The sequence below is a fragment of the Moschus berezovskii genome, chromosome X (genome assembly GCF_049115385.1).
Source record: "Moschus berezovskii isolate FMDL1 chromosome X, NW_MosBer_1.0, whole genome shotgun sequence".
Classification (NCBI taxonomy): Eukaryota; Metazoa; Chordata; class Mammalia; order Artiodactyla; family Moschidae; genus Moschus; species Moschus berezovskii.
In genome coordinates this window covers 69,805,707-69,820,210 of record NC_142488.1, presented here as the reverse complement: position 1 = coordinate 69,820,210, position 14,504 = coordinate 69,805,707, and the positions used below count along the sequence as shown (strand labels likewise).

Here is a 14,504-nt window from a genome sequence, read left to right as displayed (position 1 = left end):
CTGTAAGCATTTTTATTTATACAGAAAATGAGAAACATTTACACATAAGATAAAAACCTGGCCCTTGATTCTGATTTATAAGAACTTTAAAATTATTTACTTCTGATGACATATTAGGGTTATAGGTTTGACATATGATATATCAATGATAATATTTTATACTTGTAAAGTTTAGAATAAAACAGCTTTTACGTTTTAGTTGTTAAAATTACATTTTTATTTTGATTTGTTTACTGAATGTAATTTTTATAGAACTAAAGAAATACATGTTATATTAAGAATTATATATATAGATATAGATAGCTTGCTTTATCCTATAATAATTTGTAGATAATATGGTATATATAAATTCTGGGCAAATTCTTGTAGCTTAGAGTTTCTGCACTGTCTAATTTGATCACAATGTTTTCAAAATAGGAAAGTAATCAATATTAGTGGAAATGGGTTAAATATATAGAAATGAAATGTATTTTTTTATAAAAATGTAGTATTAATGTATATCTTGGATTTTCTTTTGAGTATTTATTCCTGTCTTTTACCTCCACCCTTACTCTATCCCTGCCCAATTGATTTGCTTTATATATATTATTTTGTGCATATTCACTGAGCTTTTCATTTTTAAAAATTTGTTTTCCTTCTGTTTTACAGAGTGATTATCAGCCTAGCTATGGGCGGTCTTTACGAAGGACACAACGCAAACGACAGCATACTTACCAAACACGATCTAACATAGAGCATAATTCACGAGCATCATGTCAAAATTCAGGTGTACAGGAAGACTCAGATAGCTCCTCAGAGGTTAGATATCTACTATTTATTTATTCAGTGTAAATTTTTGTTTCCTCATTAGTATCATCATTTTGGATTTACTTTTTGTTGTTTCTGCTTTGTCAATATTGCTTTTTCAATTAGATTTAATAATATGATACCATCAATGAAGTCAATATCTGAGATCTTGTAAAATCACAAAGAAGTTGATGAATATCTGATACCTAGATTCCTTTTCAAAGTTCTTTTTATCTATGAAAGGCTGAAGATCTACACATCAAAAAAGAAAGAGGAATTTGATAAAATCTGGATTTACTTTTAAGGGTCACCTTAATAGAAAATTATTTAGATAACTTTCTTATAAGAGGAGTTTTCATTAATAAGGCATTTAGTAGACAAATTTGAGCATTATATTGAATTCCTTTAGATATATTCTCTTATTTGTACCTAAGATATTATCCTGGTTGAGGGTATCAAACATGCCAGGAAAAGTTAGACTTTGGGACAGTGAGAAAAGAGAGTGAGAACACATCTGCCTAGAAATGAAAAAAAGTAAATATTAACAGAGATAGCTAGTTATACAGTCCCAGAGCTTGTTCACTGGATAATCATAATATACATGTTTTCTGTTATTGTTGACTTTACTTGTCATGGAGATTACTGAGGAATGATTTTTCTCAGACCTAACCCTTTTCATGGTAATGGAATAAAGACCATAGCAGTTCTTTTCTTCACATTCCTCTCTTCTTCAGTCCTTTGCTTTTGTTCTTTTAAACAACTGTCATTGTTAAGTGAACAATGAAGGTTTCATTACGTACTGACAATATATGGTACCCCCATTCTTCTCCCAGCATTCACAGTTCTTTAATTCTTATCAATGATATGCCTCCTTCTCTACCCCTGTTCATGAAAATCTTGATCTGAAAAGAATGATCACTTATTCAGGAATTGATACTGTCTTTTTAATATAATAATTGTGGTTGTGCTTTAAAAAGGTTTCCTGGTCTTAATAAATATTTATAGTAGAAATGCTTTTCTTCCCCCCAAAATAATCCCTGAGATATGAGGCAGTTGGTAAGAGTATATATACAATAAAATAGGCAATGTGATACTGTTTAAACTGGTGATTGTATGTAGAAGGGTGTTATCTATTTCCTCTACTTTGGTATGTTTGAGATCTTCTGTAATAAAAGGCTTATTAACTTTTTTATAGAAAGTAATTATACTAACTTGGTAGAGGTATTTAAGTATTTTTATCTTTTTTATATAGATTTTTTTAAATAATGATTTTTAGATTTTTAAAATAATAATTCTTTTCTATAAGAAAAGAATCTGAACAAGAATATATTTTGTATGTATATACAAACATATATATGTATATATACATATAAAACTGAATCACTGTGTTGTATACCTGAAACTAACACAGCCTTGTAAATCAGCTATACTTAAATTGAAAAAAAATTTTTAACAAAATTTAAGAGAGTTATATTTGGAATTCAAAAGGAATCTACCGAACCTTTGAAATAATAATAGATGCTTCATATCAATAAGATAGTAGATGCTAGAAATCTTTAAATACTCAGCCGGCTTACTTGTGAGTTATATAGAATAATGATTATGTACATTTTAACCAGAACTTTTTTTTTGGAGGGAGGAATACAAAAAGTTTTATGAAACAAATAGTACATGCTAATTAATAATATACTGGTTAATAATAACCATATATCTCAATTGCTGACTCTTTCTTCCAGGAAGATGAAACAGTTGGCACAAGTGATGCTTCTGTAGAGGATCCTGTTATTGAATGGCAAAGTGAAAGTTCCTCCAGGTAGTTTTAATGGTTTTGATTTGGTCAAAATTATTTAATGGTTTTAATGTGAAATTATATATGTTCTTATAGAAACTTGGTAAATCCAGTTAAAATAGTGTTTTATAGTAGAAAGAGTACTAGGTTGGAAGCCCAGAGATCTGTTGTGTTATCCTGGCTCTACCAATATATTTTTGTACATGGAATTTAGTTCCCTCTTCCCTAAAGTAAGATTCTTTGTAAATCCAAGATTCAACATCTTGGCAGGCTATCTGTATTTGTTTCAGGGTTAAAACAACTATATTTAAGCATTTCTAGGGATAGGAACATCTTTATTTAAAGAAGTTTTTGTGGTTTGGACAGGAATCTTGAATTTTAAATACTGTTATGGGAAATTAAGCATTATACTTTATCCAAGATCATTTCATTAAAATCTCTTAGGTAATGGTCAAAATTCTATATTGATTTATTTTGTCTTTGGTTAGAACAAAATCAAACAATGTCATTTATAATACTGTTTGATTACAAAATTATCATCTTTCAATCATGAGGCAAAACATTTCCTTTTCTAAACTTATGTATTCATAACTTTGATTTATTTACAGTGATTCATCAAGTGAATATTCTGATTGGACAGCAGATGCTGGAATAAATTTGCAACCTCCAAAAAGGCAAACAAGACAGGCAACACAGAAAATATGCAGCAGCTCTGAGGAGGAAAATTTGAAGTCACTTGAAGAAAGGCAGAAGAAACCTAAACAGACTAGAAAGAAGGTTTGTGAGTTCACAAGTTTTTTGTTTTGTTTTGTTTGCTTGTTAATTTTGTCTTTGATATTTGAATATTTGGGCTTCCCTAGTGGCTCATATAGGCTTCCCTGGTAGCTCAACTGGTAAATAATCCACCTGCAATGCAGGAGACCCCAGTTCAATTCCTGAGTCGGAAAGATCCCCTGGAGAAGGGATAGACTACTCACTCCAATATTCCTGGACTTCCCTGGTGGCTCAGACATAAAGAATCTAGCTACACTGCAGGAGACCTGGGTTCAATCCCTGGTTTGGGAAGATCCCCTGAAGGAGGGCAAGGCTGTTCACTCCAGTATTCTTGCCTGGAAAATCCTCATGGACAGAGGAGCCTGGTGGGCTACAGTCCATGGGGTCACAAAGAGTCAAACTAAGCACAGAGCACAGTGGCCCAGATGGTAAAGAATCTGCCTGCAATGCAGGAGACCGGGGTTTCATCCCTAGGTCGGGAAGATACCCTGGAGAAGGGAATGGCTACCCACTCCAGTATTCTTGCCTGGAGAATTCCATGGAAAGAGGAGCCTGTTGGACCCCAGTCCATGCAGTCACAAAAAGTTGGGCATGACTGAGCAACTAACACTTTCACTTTCTTTCACTTAAATATTTAACAGTAACACTTCACTTTTGTGACAGCATAGACTGTAACCCACCAGGCTCCTCTGTCCATGAGGATTCTCCAGGCAAGAATACTAGAGTGAGCAGCCTTGCCCTACTTCAAGGGATCTTCCCAAACCAGGGATTGAACCCAGGTCTCCTGCAGTGTAGGTAGATTCTTTACCATCTGGGCCACCAGGGAAGTCCAGGAATATTGGAGTGAGTAGCCTATCCCTTCTCCAGGAGATCTTTCTGACTCAGGAGTTGAATTGGGGTCTTCTGCATTGCAGGTGGATTCTTTACCAGCTGAGCTACCAGGGAAGACTATTCTCTAAAATTCTCTAAATCCACATAATTCTTTGAATACTAATTTAAATATGTATTCTGTGTGCATGTTCTAACTTCTTGCTTCAGTAGACAGAATTATCTTCTTGATGGTTACCATTTTATTTGCAAAAAGTTATTGTGTTACTTGTGTTTGAATTCATATGATATACTAGGGGCATGAAGAGTAACATTTATGTCTTTTAGATAGTATATAGTGTCATATTATCTGTCAACCAAATTTAAGCAACAGGTTACATATTTGGCTGTTTTATTGGTACAAAAGTTGTACATAATTAATTGGTAAATAAAGTTTAAAATATATATATTTTGTTTTATTATAACCTGATTTTTTTCTTTTTTTTAATTTATTTTAATTGGAGGCTAATTACTTTACATTATTGTATTGGTTTTGCATTACATCAACATGAATCTTTTCCTGTAACTGTTCATATATTAAAGTTTATATATTTGTGAACTATATTTTAGAAAGGAGGACTAGTTTCTATGGCAGGAGAGCCCAATGAAGAATGGTTTGCCCCTCAGTGGATCTTGGATACCATACCACGACGTTCACCATTTGTCCCACAAATGGGAGATGAGGTAATTGTTTCCTATTGTAACATTTTTCTCTTGTAATCTCAAGAGCACTCACTTTGATCAGTCTGAAAGTATTTATATTCTCAATTATATTATAGTTATATGTATGCCATCTTAAGTGTGCTGCTCAATTATATATTTCTTGTGTACAGTGACTGAATCTTACTAATTTTTGTGACCTTTGTAGGACCTGACACAGAGTCTTTAATTTAGTGTATGCTCAATGAACATTGAGATAAATTGATTGGCTTGTGATGCTGTGAACATAATTGCCTTTGTTTTTATCTTAATTGCCACATAGTTGAATTGAGTGGTATTTTGAATCCTAATCAAGTCCTAATATTTTTTTTTAATATTTATTTTTTATTAAAGGATAATTGCTTTACAGAATTGTGTTGATTTCTTCCAAATATTAACATGAATCAGCCATAGGTATACATATATCCCCTCCCTCTTGAACCTCCTTCCCATCTCCCTCCCCACTCCACCCCTCTAGGTTGTTACAGAACCCTGGTTTGAGTTCCCAGAGTCATACAGCAAATTCCTACTGGGTATCATTTTTACATATGGTAATAATAAGTTTCCATGTTACTGTCTCCATATAGCCCAACTTCTCCTTCCCTCACACCATGTCCGTAAGTCTCCATTGCTGCACTGCAAATAATTTTATCAGTACCATCTTTCTAGATTTCGTAAATATGTCTTAGTATACGATATTTGCTTTTCTCTTTCTGACTTCACTTTGTATAACAGGTTCATCCTAGGTTCATCCACCTAATTAGAACTGACTCAGATACTTTCCTTTTTATAGTTGAGTAATATTCCATTGTATATATGTGACACAGGTTCTTTATCCATTCATATGTCAATGAACATCTAGGTTGCTTCCAAGTTCTAGCTATTGTAAACAGTGCTACAGTGAACATTGGGGTGCATGTGTCTTTTTCAATTTTGGTTTCCTCAGGGTATATGCATAGTAGTGGTATTGCTGCTATGGTATGGTAGTTTTATTCCTAGATTTTAAATGAATCTCCATACTGTTCTCCATAGTGACTGTACCAGTTTGCATTCCCACCACACCCATTCCAGCACTTGTTGTTTGTAGACTTTTTGATGATGGCCATTCTGCTCAGTGTGAGGTGATATCCCTTTATAGTTTTGATTTGCATTTATCTAATAATGAACAATGTTGAACATCTTTTTATGTGTTTGTTATCCATCTGTATGTGTGCTTTGGAGAAATATCTGTTTAGGTCTTTTGCCCACTTTTTGATTGGATTGTTTGTTTTTCTGGCATTGAGTTATATGAGCTGCTTATATGGTTTGGAAATTAATCCTTTGTCAGTTGCTTCACTTGCTATTATTTTCTCCCATTCTGCAGGTTGCCTTTTCACCTTGTTTATGGTTTATTTTTGCTATGCAAAAGCTTTTAAGTTTAATTAGGTGCCACTTGTTTATTTTTGTTTTTTATTTCCATTACTCTAGGAGGTGAGTCATAGAGGACCTTGCTGTAATTTATGTCATAGAGGGTTCTGCCTATGTTTTCCTCTAAAAGTTTAATCATTTCTGGTCTTACATTTAGGTCTCTAATCCATCTTGTATTTATCTTTGTGTATGGTGTTAAGAAGTATTCTAATTTCACGCTTTTGCAAATAGCTGTCCAGTTTTCCCAGCACTACTTACTAAAGAGACTCTTTGTTCCATTGTATGTTCATGCCTCCTTTGTCAAAAATAAGGTACCAATAGGTACATGGACTTATCTCTGGGCTTTCTATCTTTTTCCATTGGTCTGTATTTCTGTTTTTGTGCCAGTACCATACTGTCTTGATGGCTGTAGCTTTGGGGTAGTGTCTGAAGTAAGGAAGGTTGATTCCTCCAGCTCCATTCTTCTTTCTCAAGATTGCTTTGGCTGTTCAGGATCTTTTGTGTTTCCGTATGAATTGTGAATTTTTTTTGTTCTAGTTCTATAAAAAATACCATTGGTAATTTGATAGGGATCACATTGAATCTGTAGATTGCATTTGGTACTATAGTCATTTTCACAATATTGATTCTTCCAGCCCAGAAACATGGAGTATGTCTCCATCTGTTTATGTTGTCTTTGATTTCTTTCATCAGTGTCTTACAGTTTTCAGTATACAGGTCTTTTGTCTCCTTAGGTAGGTTTATTCCTAGATATTTTATTCTTTTTGTTCCAGTGCTGAATGGGATTGATTCCTTAATTTCTCTTTCTGATTTTTCGTTGTCAGTATGTTTTGAATCCTAATCACGTCCTAATATTTTTTTTTAAAGAAGCTGATAGTCAACCTGATAGAAAATATTATAGCGGATAATCACCCCTTTTGGTGCTCAGGAGAATGTCATTTCACAAACAAGGCCTTCCTACTGAACCAGTGATTGAGTAACAGCCATATTTATGATTGGTCAGTCAAAAATTGATTTAAATTCTGTACAGTGAAAAAATTTGATTTTCTTGTAAAAATTATGGTAACATTATTATATTTTGAGCCCTAGTTGACTTGTATAGTTTCTAATACATTGACTAATCATTCATTTTTGAATCATTAAATGTTTACCCACAGTTTTCAACTTAAGACCAATAGTAGGAATGCAATATTATCATTATAACAAAGAAGGAGCAAAACCTTGGAAATGGTTCTAAATGTCTTGGGCCATATAGCAATTTCACCAAACACTTCTATAATTGTCTTTTATAGGTACTTTAAGAGACAGCTGTGAATTAAACTATTACTTGCTGACTATGTTTTGATTTTAAAATGTCTCCTTGCCTAAGTGTGTTTTTTTTTTTTTCTTTATGTATTGGACTTTTGAGCAATGCTTATTTGTGTGGTTATTTTAGTAAAACATGCTCTGAAAGAATGTTGTAAGAAAAAAGTTAGAAGAACTTTTTAGGGGCATATACAAAATCAAGTTTCTTTTATTTATTTCCTATTATATGGGAGCTTAAGAGAAATATTTTTGAATTAATCTTAGAATAAGGATCTATATACTCTGTGATCTGAGACTCCTTTCTCTTTTATAGGAATGTATTTAACTTTCCTTCTATTTTATTAAACTTAGCACATGCTTATATGTTTCAAGATTAATGTGTGTTAGGTAATAACAGTTGTTCAGGTAATCGGAAAGGTGTATAAGTAAATCAAACAATGAAATGTGTGAATTAAAGAATGTTTTTAAAGAACTCATAAAGGCAGAAATACACTTTTTATATAATCGTTTTCTTAATGATAGCATTACTTTTTAAATGTGAAGTCTTCATTATTTTGCCTGTAATATTCCTACCCACACATCGTTACCTCTCAAAATGCTCATTTTTCAAGGTTTACTTAAATACCAACTTCTCATTCGTGTTATCCCTACTTTCCATTTGTTTTCACTCCTTCTTCATGAACTTTCCCATCTAAATTATTTCTCTCATGATATATATTACTTTCTGCCATGCATTGTATATCTACATGTCTGTCCATATTCTTGAGGGAAAAGATTTTATTTTGATTATGTGCCCTGTACATGCATACATATTTGTTCAATATTTGTTGAGTACAGAAATAAAAATAAAGGATGACTGAATAACATGCTTATGTTATTGGTAAGCATAGTAATGACTTTTTTTCTTAACCACTGCAGTTGTGTTTATATGTGCATGTGTGTTAGTCATTCATTTGTTTCTCACTCTTTGTAACCCCATGGACTATAGCCTGCCAGGCACTTCTGTCCATGGAATTCTCCAGGCAAGAACATTGGAATAGGCAGCCATTCCCTTCTCCAGGGCATCTTTCTGACTCAGGGATTGAACCTAAGTTTCTGGCATTGTAGGCAAGTTCTTTACCATCTAAGCCACCAGGGAAGCCCCTGTGTTTTTATACTAATATTTAAACCTTTAAAAATTTAACCTGTATTTTTAACTATTAGAAATTCTGACTTAGACAATGTTGATAGATATATGTCAGAGTATTTTAGAAATCTCCATAGTATGGTATTTTTTGTGTTAACTTTCTTCTATTTATCTCTTCCACCACTTTAAAATTATTATAGAAACATTTTTTTTTATTTTTTAAAAATTTTTATTGAAGTATAGTTGATTTACAATGTTGTTTTAGCTTTAAGTGTACAGCAAAGTGAATCAGTTATACATATATCCACTTTTATTGTCAGATTCTTTTTCCATATAGGCTATTACAGAGTACTGAGTAGCATTTCCTGTGCTATGCAGCAGGTTCTTAGTAGTTATCTATATTATATATAGTATATGTATATGTCAGTCCTGATCTCCCAATTTATTCATTTCCTCATTATCCCTGATAATCATAAGTTTGTTTTCTGTATCCATGACTTTTTTTCTGTTTTGTAAATGAGTTCATTTGTATCTTTTTTAGATTACACAAATAAGTGATATGATATTTGCCTTTCTGTTTGACTTACTTCACTGAGTATAATATCTAGGTTCACACATGTTGCTGCAAATGGCGTTATTTCATTCTTTTTTATAAATGATTAATATTCCATTGTATATATGTACCACATCTTCTTAATCCATTCAACTGTTGATGGACATTTAGTTTGCTTCCATGTTCTGGCTATTGTAAATTGTGCTGCAGTGAACATTGAGGTACATGAAACATAAGATTTTGACCAATTTTTGACTAATTGCTTAACCTCTCTGTGCCCTAGTTTCCTCAACTGTACAATGGGGATAAAAGAACCCTTATAGGGTTCTGAGAAGTATTAAATTAATGGATATTTGTAAGGCATTTAGGATAGTACCTGAGGCATGCTTCTCTATCTCTTGTTATTGTTATTAATCTTTAAAACACACCTGGCAGCAAAATGTTCTCTTCATTTGATAGGTGAGCATGTGAAAGACCAGAGTCACATGGCCTATAAAGGTAGCACAAACAGCAATCAGATCTCCTGACTTTTTCCCTGTCCCCAGATTTGCCTCTGTGTAGTGATTGTGAGCTGTTTGGAGTAATCATAAATCAAGGAAGTAGAGTGGGAAAAACTCCTCCAAAATAGGTCTGCTGTTAGAGAGTAGCTACATGTATAAGAAGGGTAGAACTACTTACCTATTCTACATGCAAGCTGATCTTTAGCTTCTCAGGTACAGAGTGCCCCCAGGGGTATTTGAGGACCAATATTGTGCAAGGCCATTCACTCTGGCATTGTTCTACCCTGGTGGGCACATGCTTGGGACAATAAGCTGTATCCAGGGTGGCACTCACTTGTGAAATGTTTGCTGATTGTTTAGTCAGATCTTGTATTTGTAGCTTTAAAGGAAACTAAGAATTTTGTGGTTGGGAGGTGATTCAAACCTGTCAGTAGGGTGTGAGGTTGAAAAAATAATTATTGTGTGAAAGAAACTTTTTAAATGAATCTATATGGTAGTGAATGCTGTCTTAAGAAAGCGAAGGGTTTTACCAAACACTTGGATTAATTTTTCTTTCATACCATGCCAGTTCTGATGTTAATTTTTAAAAAAGAAAAAATTTAATTTGGAAATTACTGTATTTAGCAGTAGACTGTGGTATACACACACACACAGACAGGCTTCCCTGGTGGCTCAGATGGTAAAAGAATCTGCCTACAGTGCAGGAGACCCTGGTTCAATCTCTGGGTTGGAAAGATCCCCTGGAGAAGGGAATAGCTACCCACACTAGTATTCTTTTTTTTTTTCTAATAATTTTTAATTGGGGAATAATTAGAATATTATGGCGGTTTTTGCCATACAATGACATGAATCAGCCACAGGTGCCATCCTGAACCCCCCCCCTTCCACCTTCCTCCTTACCCTATCCTTCTGGATTGTCCCAGAGCACCAGTTTTGAGTGCTCTGGTTCATGAATCAAACTTGCACTGGTCAATATGGTAATACACATGTTTCAATGCTATTCTGTCATATCATCCTACCCTCGCCTTCTCCCACATAGTCCAAAAGTCTGTTCTTTACATCTTTATCTCTTTTGCTGCCTAGCATATAGGATTGTCATTACCATCTTTCTAAATTCTATATATGTGTGTTAATATACTGTATTGGTGTTTTTCTTTCTGACTTACTTCACTCTGTATAATATGCTCCAGTCTCATCCACCTCATTAGAACTGACTCAAATGTGTTCTTTTTCATATCTGAGTAATATTCCATTGTGTATATGTATGTACAACTTCCTTATCCATTTGTCTGCTAATGGACATCTAGGTTGCTTCCATGTTCTAGCTGTAGTAAATAGTGCTTCAATGAAGATTGAGTTATGTGTGTCTCCTTCAGTTCTGGTTTCCTCGATGTGTATGCCCAGCAGTGGGATTGCTGGGTCATATGGCAGTTCTATTTCCAGTATTTTAAGGAATCTCCATACTGTTCTCTGTATTGGCTGTGCCAGTTTGCCTTCTCACCAATAGTGTAAGAGGGTTCCCTTCTCTCCACACCCTCTCCAGCATTTATTGCTTGTAAACTTTTTGATGGTAGCCATTCTGACCAGCATGAGATGATACTTCATTGTGGTTTTGATTTACATTTGTCTAATAATGAGTGATGTTGAGCATCTTTTCATGTGTTTATTAGACATCTGTATGTCTTCTTTGGAAAACTGTCTGCTTAGGTCTTTTGCTCACTTTTTGATTGGATTGTTTGTTTTTCTGGTATTGAGCTGCATGAGCTGCTTGTATATTTTGGAGATTAATTTTTTGTCAATTGTTTCGTTTACTATTTGTCCCATCCTGAAGGCTGTCTTTTCACCTTGCTTATAGTTTCCTTTGTTGTGCAAAAACTTTTAAGTTTAATTAGGTCCCATTTGTTTATTTTTGCTTTTATTTCCATTACTCTGGGAGGTGAGTCATAGAGGACCTTGCTGTGATTTATGTCAGAGAGTGTTTTGCCTATGTTTTCTTCTAGGAGTTTTATAGTTTCTGGCCTTACATTTAGATCTTTACTCTATTTTGAGTTTATTTTCATGAATGGTGTTAGACAGTGTTCTAGTTTCATTCTTTTACACATGGTTTACCAGTTTTCCCAGCACCACTTGTTAAAGAGATTATCTTTTCTCCATTGTATATTTTTGCCTCCTTTGTCAATGATAAGGTGTCCATAGGTGCACGGATTTCTCTCTGGGCTTTCCATTTTGTTCCATTGATCTATAGTTCTGCCTTTGTGCCAGTACCATACTGTCTTGATGACTGTATGTTTGTCATTTAGTCTGAAGTCAAGAAGCTTGATTACTCCAGTTCCATTCTTTTCTCTCCAGATTGGTTTGGCTATCCAAGGTTTTTTGTGTTTCCATACAAATTTTGAAATTATTTCTTATAGTTCTGTGAAAAATACTACTGGTAGCTTGATAGCAATTGCATTGAAACTATAGATTGCTTTGTGTAGTATATTCATTTTCACTATATTGATTCTTCCAATCCACAAACATGGTATATTTCTCCATCTATTTGTGTCATCTTTGATTTCTTTCATCAGTGTTTTATAGATTTCTATATATAGGTCTTTTGTTTCTTTAGGTAGCTTTATTCATACTTTGGCCACCTCATGCGACGAGTTGACTCACTGGAAAAGAGTCTGATGCTGGGCGGGATTGGGGGTGGGAGGAGACGGGGACAACAGAGAATGAGATGGCTGGATGGCATCACCGACTTGATGGACATGAGTTTGAGTGAACTCCGGGAGTTGGTGATGGACAGGGAGGCCTGGCGTGCTGTGATTCATGGGGTCGCAAAGAGTCGGACACGACTGAGCAACTGAACTGAACTGATTCCTAAGTATTTTATTCTTTTTGTTGCAATGGTGAATGGGATTGTTTCCTTTTCTCTTTCTATTTTGTCTACTCTAGTATTCTTGCCTGGAGAATTCCATGGAGAGAGGAGCCTGGTGGGCTACAGAGCATGGGATCGCAAAGAGTTGGATACGACTGAATGACTAACAAACACACACACACACATATACTTTATATATATATATATATATATACACTTCCTAGGTGGCTCAGTGGTAAAGAACTCCCTCTGTGTCAGTGCAGAAGACAAAAGAGGCACAGATTCAGTTACCGAGTTGGGAAGATTCCCTGGAGGAGGAAATGGCAACCCACTCCAGTATTCTTGCCAGGAAGATCCCATGGAAAGAGAAGCCTGGTGGGCTACAGTCCATGGGGTGGCAAAAGAGTCGGGCAAGACTTAGTGACTAAACAGCAACAGCAAATGTGTGTATTCACACACATACATAGGCTCACTATTAAGAAAATGATGTTTTAGAATGTCAATTATAGTTTGAAATATATTGTTTTAAAAGATAACTGCTTTTGTGTACATTTGTCATTAGTCTGTTTCTTCAGAAATTTATGGAGGAGGACTGTGTTTTGGGACTTCCCTGATAGCTCAGTTGGTAAAGAATCCACCTGCAATGCAGGAGACCCTGGTTCAGTTCCTGGGTCAGGAAGATCCCTTGGAGAAGGGATAGGCTACCCACTCCAGTATTCTTGGGCTTCTCTGGTGGCTCAGCTGGTAAAGAATCCACTGAAATGCAGGAGACCTGGGTTTGATCCCCAAGTTGGAAAGATCCCCTGGAGAAGGGGAAGGGTACCCACTCCAGTATTCTGGCCTAAAGAATTTCATGGACTGTATAGTCTATGGGCTTTCAAAGAGCTGGGCATGATTGAGCAACTTTCATTTTCTCTCTGTTTTTATTATGCAGTGCTTAGTGCATGGCTGCATAGGCATAAGTACTGAATGAACATTATTTGATGCTGACAAGTAACTATTGTATATTTCTTTTTCAAATTTATAATTATATTTTGTTAATTGAAGAGGGCATTTGTGGGAATATATTGGGATGTATAGAGTGGTTAAATGGGATGCTGCTGTTTAATAACTCATTCTTTTTTGTTTTAGCTTATATATTTTAGGCAAGGACATGAAGCTTATGTACGGGCTGTAAGAAAATCAAAAACATACAGTGTTAATTTACAAAAACAGCCGTGGAATAAAATGGATCTCAGGGTAAGTTTGCCAAATTAATAAGCTATGCACTTGAAGTGTCTTGGAATTAAGTTACTTTCCTGTATGCTTATTCTCAGTTTCTGAATATTTCAGTGTTGATTGTATGTCCAGGGTAAGGTGATTTACCATACTCCTGAGCTGAATGTTGTGGGCTGCATTTTGTTTCCTGGAATTTGTATGCCGTCTGTTGTCTTGATTATTTGACCTAATTTCCTTCAAGCTTCAGGTTCTCTGGTGTATACCAGATACTTGGAGCAGTGCAATAGTTCCATGGTGTGGATATTTTCCTTAGCAGCTTTGTACTTTCTGGAGGCTTTATAAATTGACTGCATGTGTGAACCAGAGACACCCTCAAGATTCTGGCAGCTTTAGGATATAGACAGAGAATGAGATGGCTGGATGGCATCACCAACTTGATGGATATGAGTTTGAGTGAACTCTGGGAGTTGGTGAAGGACAGGGAGGCTGGGCGTGCTGTGATTCATGGGGTCGCAAAGAGTCGGACCCGACTGAGCGACTGAACTGAACTGAAATATCATACATCCTAAGAAACTCGTAACTTTGTGGTTATTGTTGTTCTGTCACCCAGTTGTGTCCAA

General features: G+C 35.0%; 1 protein-coding gene across 4 annotated transcripts in view; it reads left to right on the top strand.

Moving 5' to 3' along the window:
• BRWD3 (bromodomain and WD repeat domain containing 3) overlaps positions 1-14,504 on the top strand; it is a 165,964-nt gene that overhangs the window by 92,975 nt on the left and 58,485 nt on the right. For all 4 annotated transcript variants that reach the window (XM_055393949.2, XM_088834049.1, XM_055393950.2 and 1 more), the window contains 5 exons: positions 649-798; positions 2,523-2,599; positions 3,184-3,352; positions 4,787-4,900; positions 13,798-13,905. In XM_055393949.2, coding sequence (XP_055249924.2) covers positions 649-798; positions 2,523-2,599; positions 3,184-3,352; positions 4,787-4,900; positions 13,798-13,905 — 618 coding nt within the window. The remainder of the gene's footprint in view (positions 1-648; positions 799-2,522; positions 2,600-3,183; positions 3,353-4,786; positions 4,901-13,797; positions 13,906-14,504) is intronic.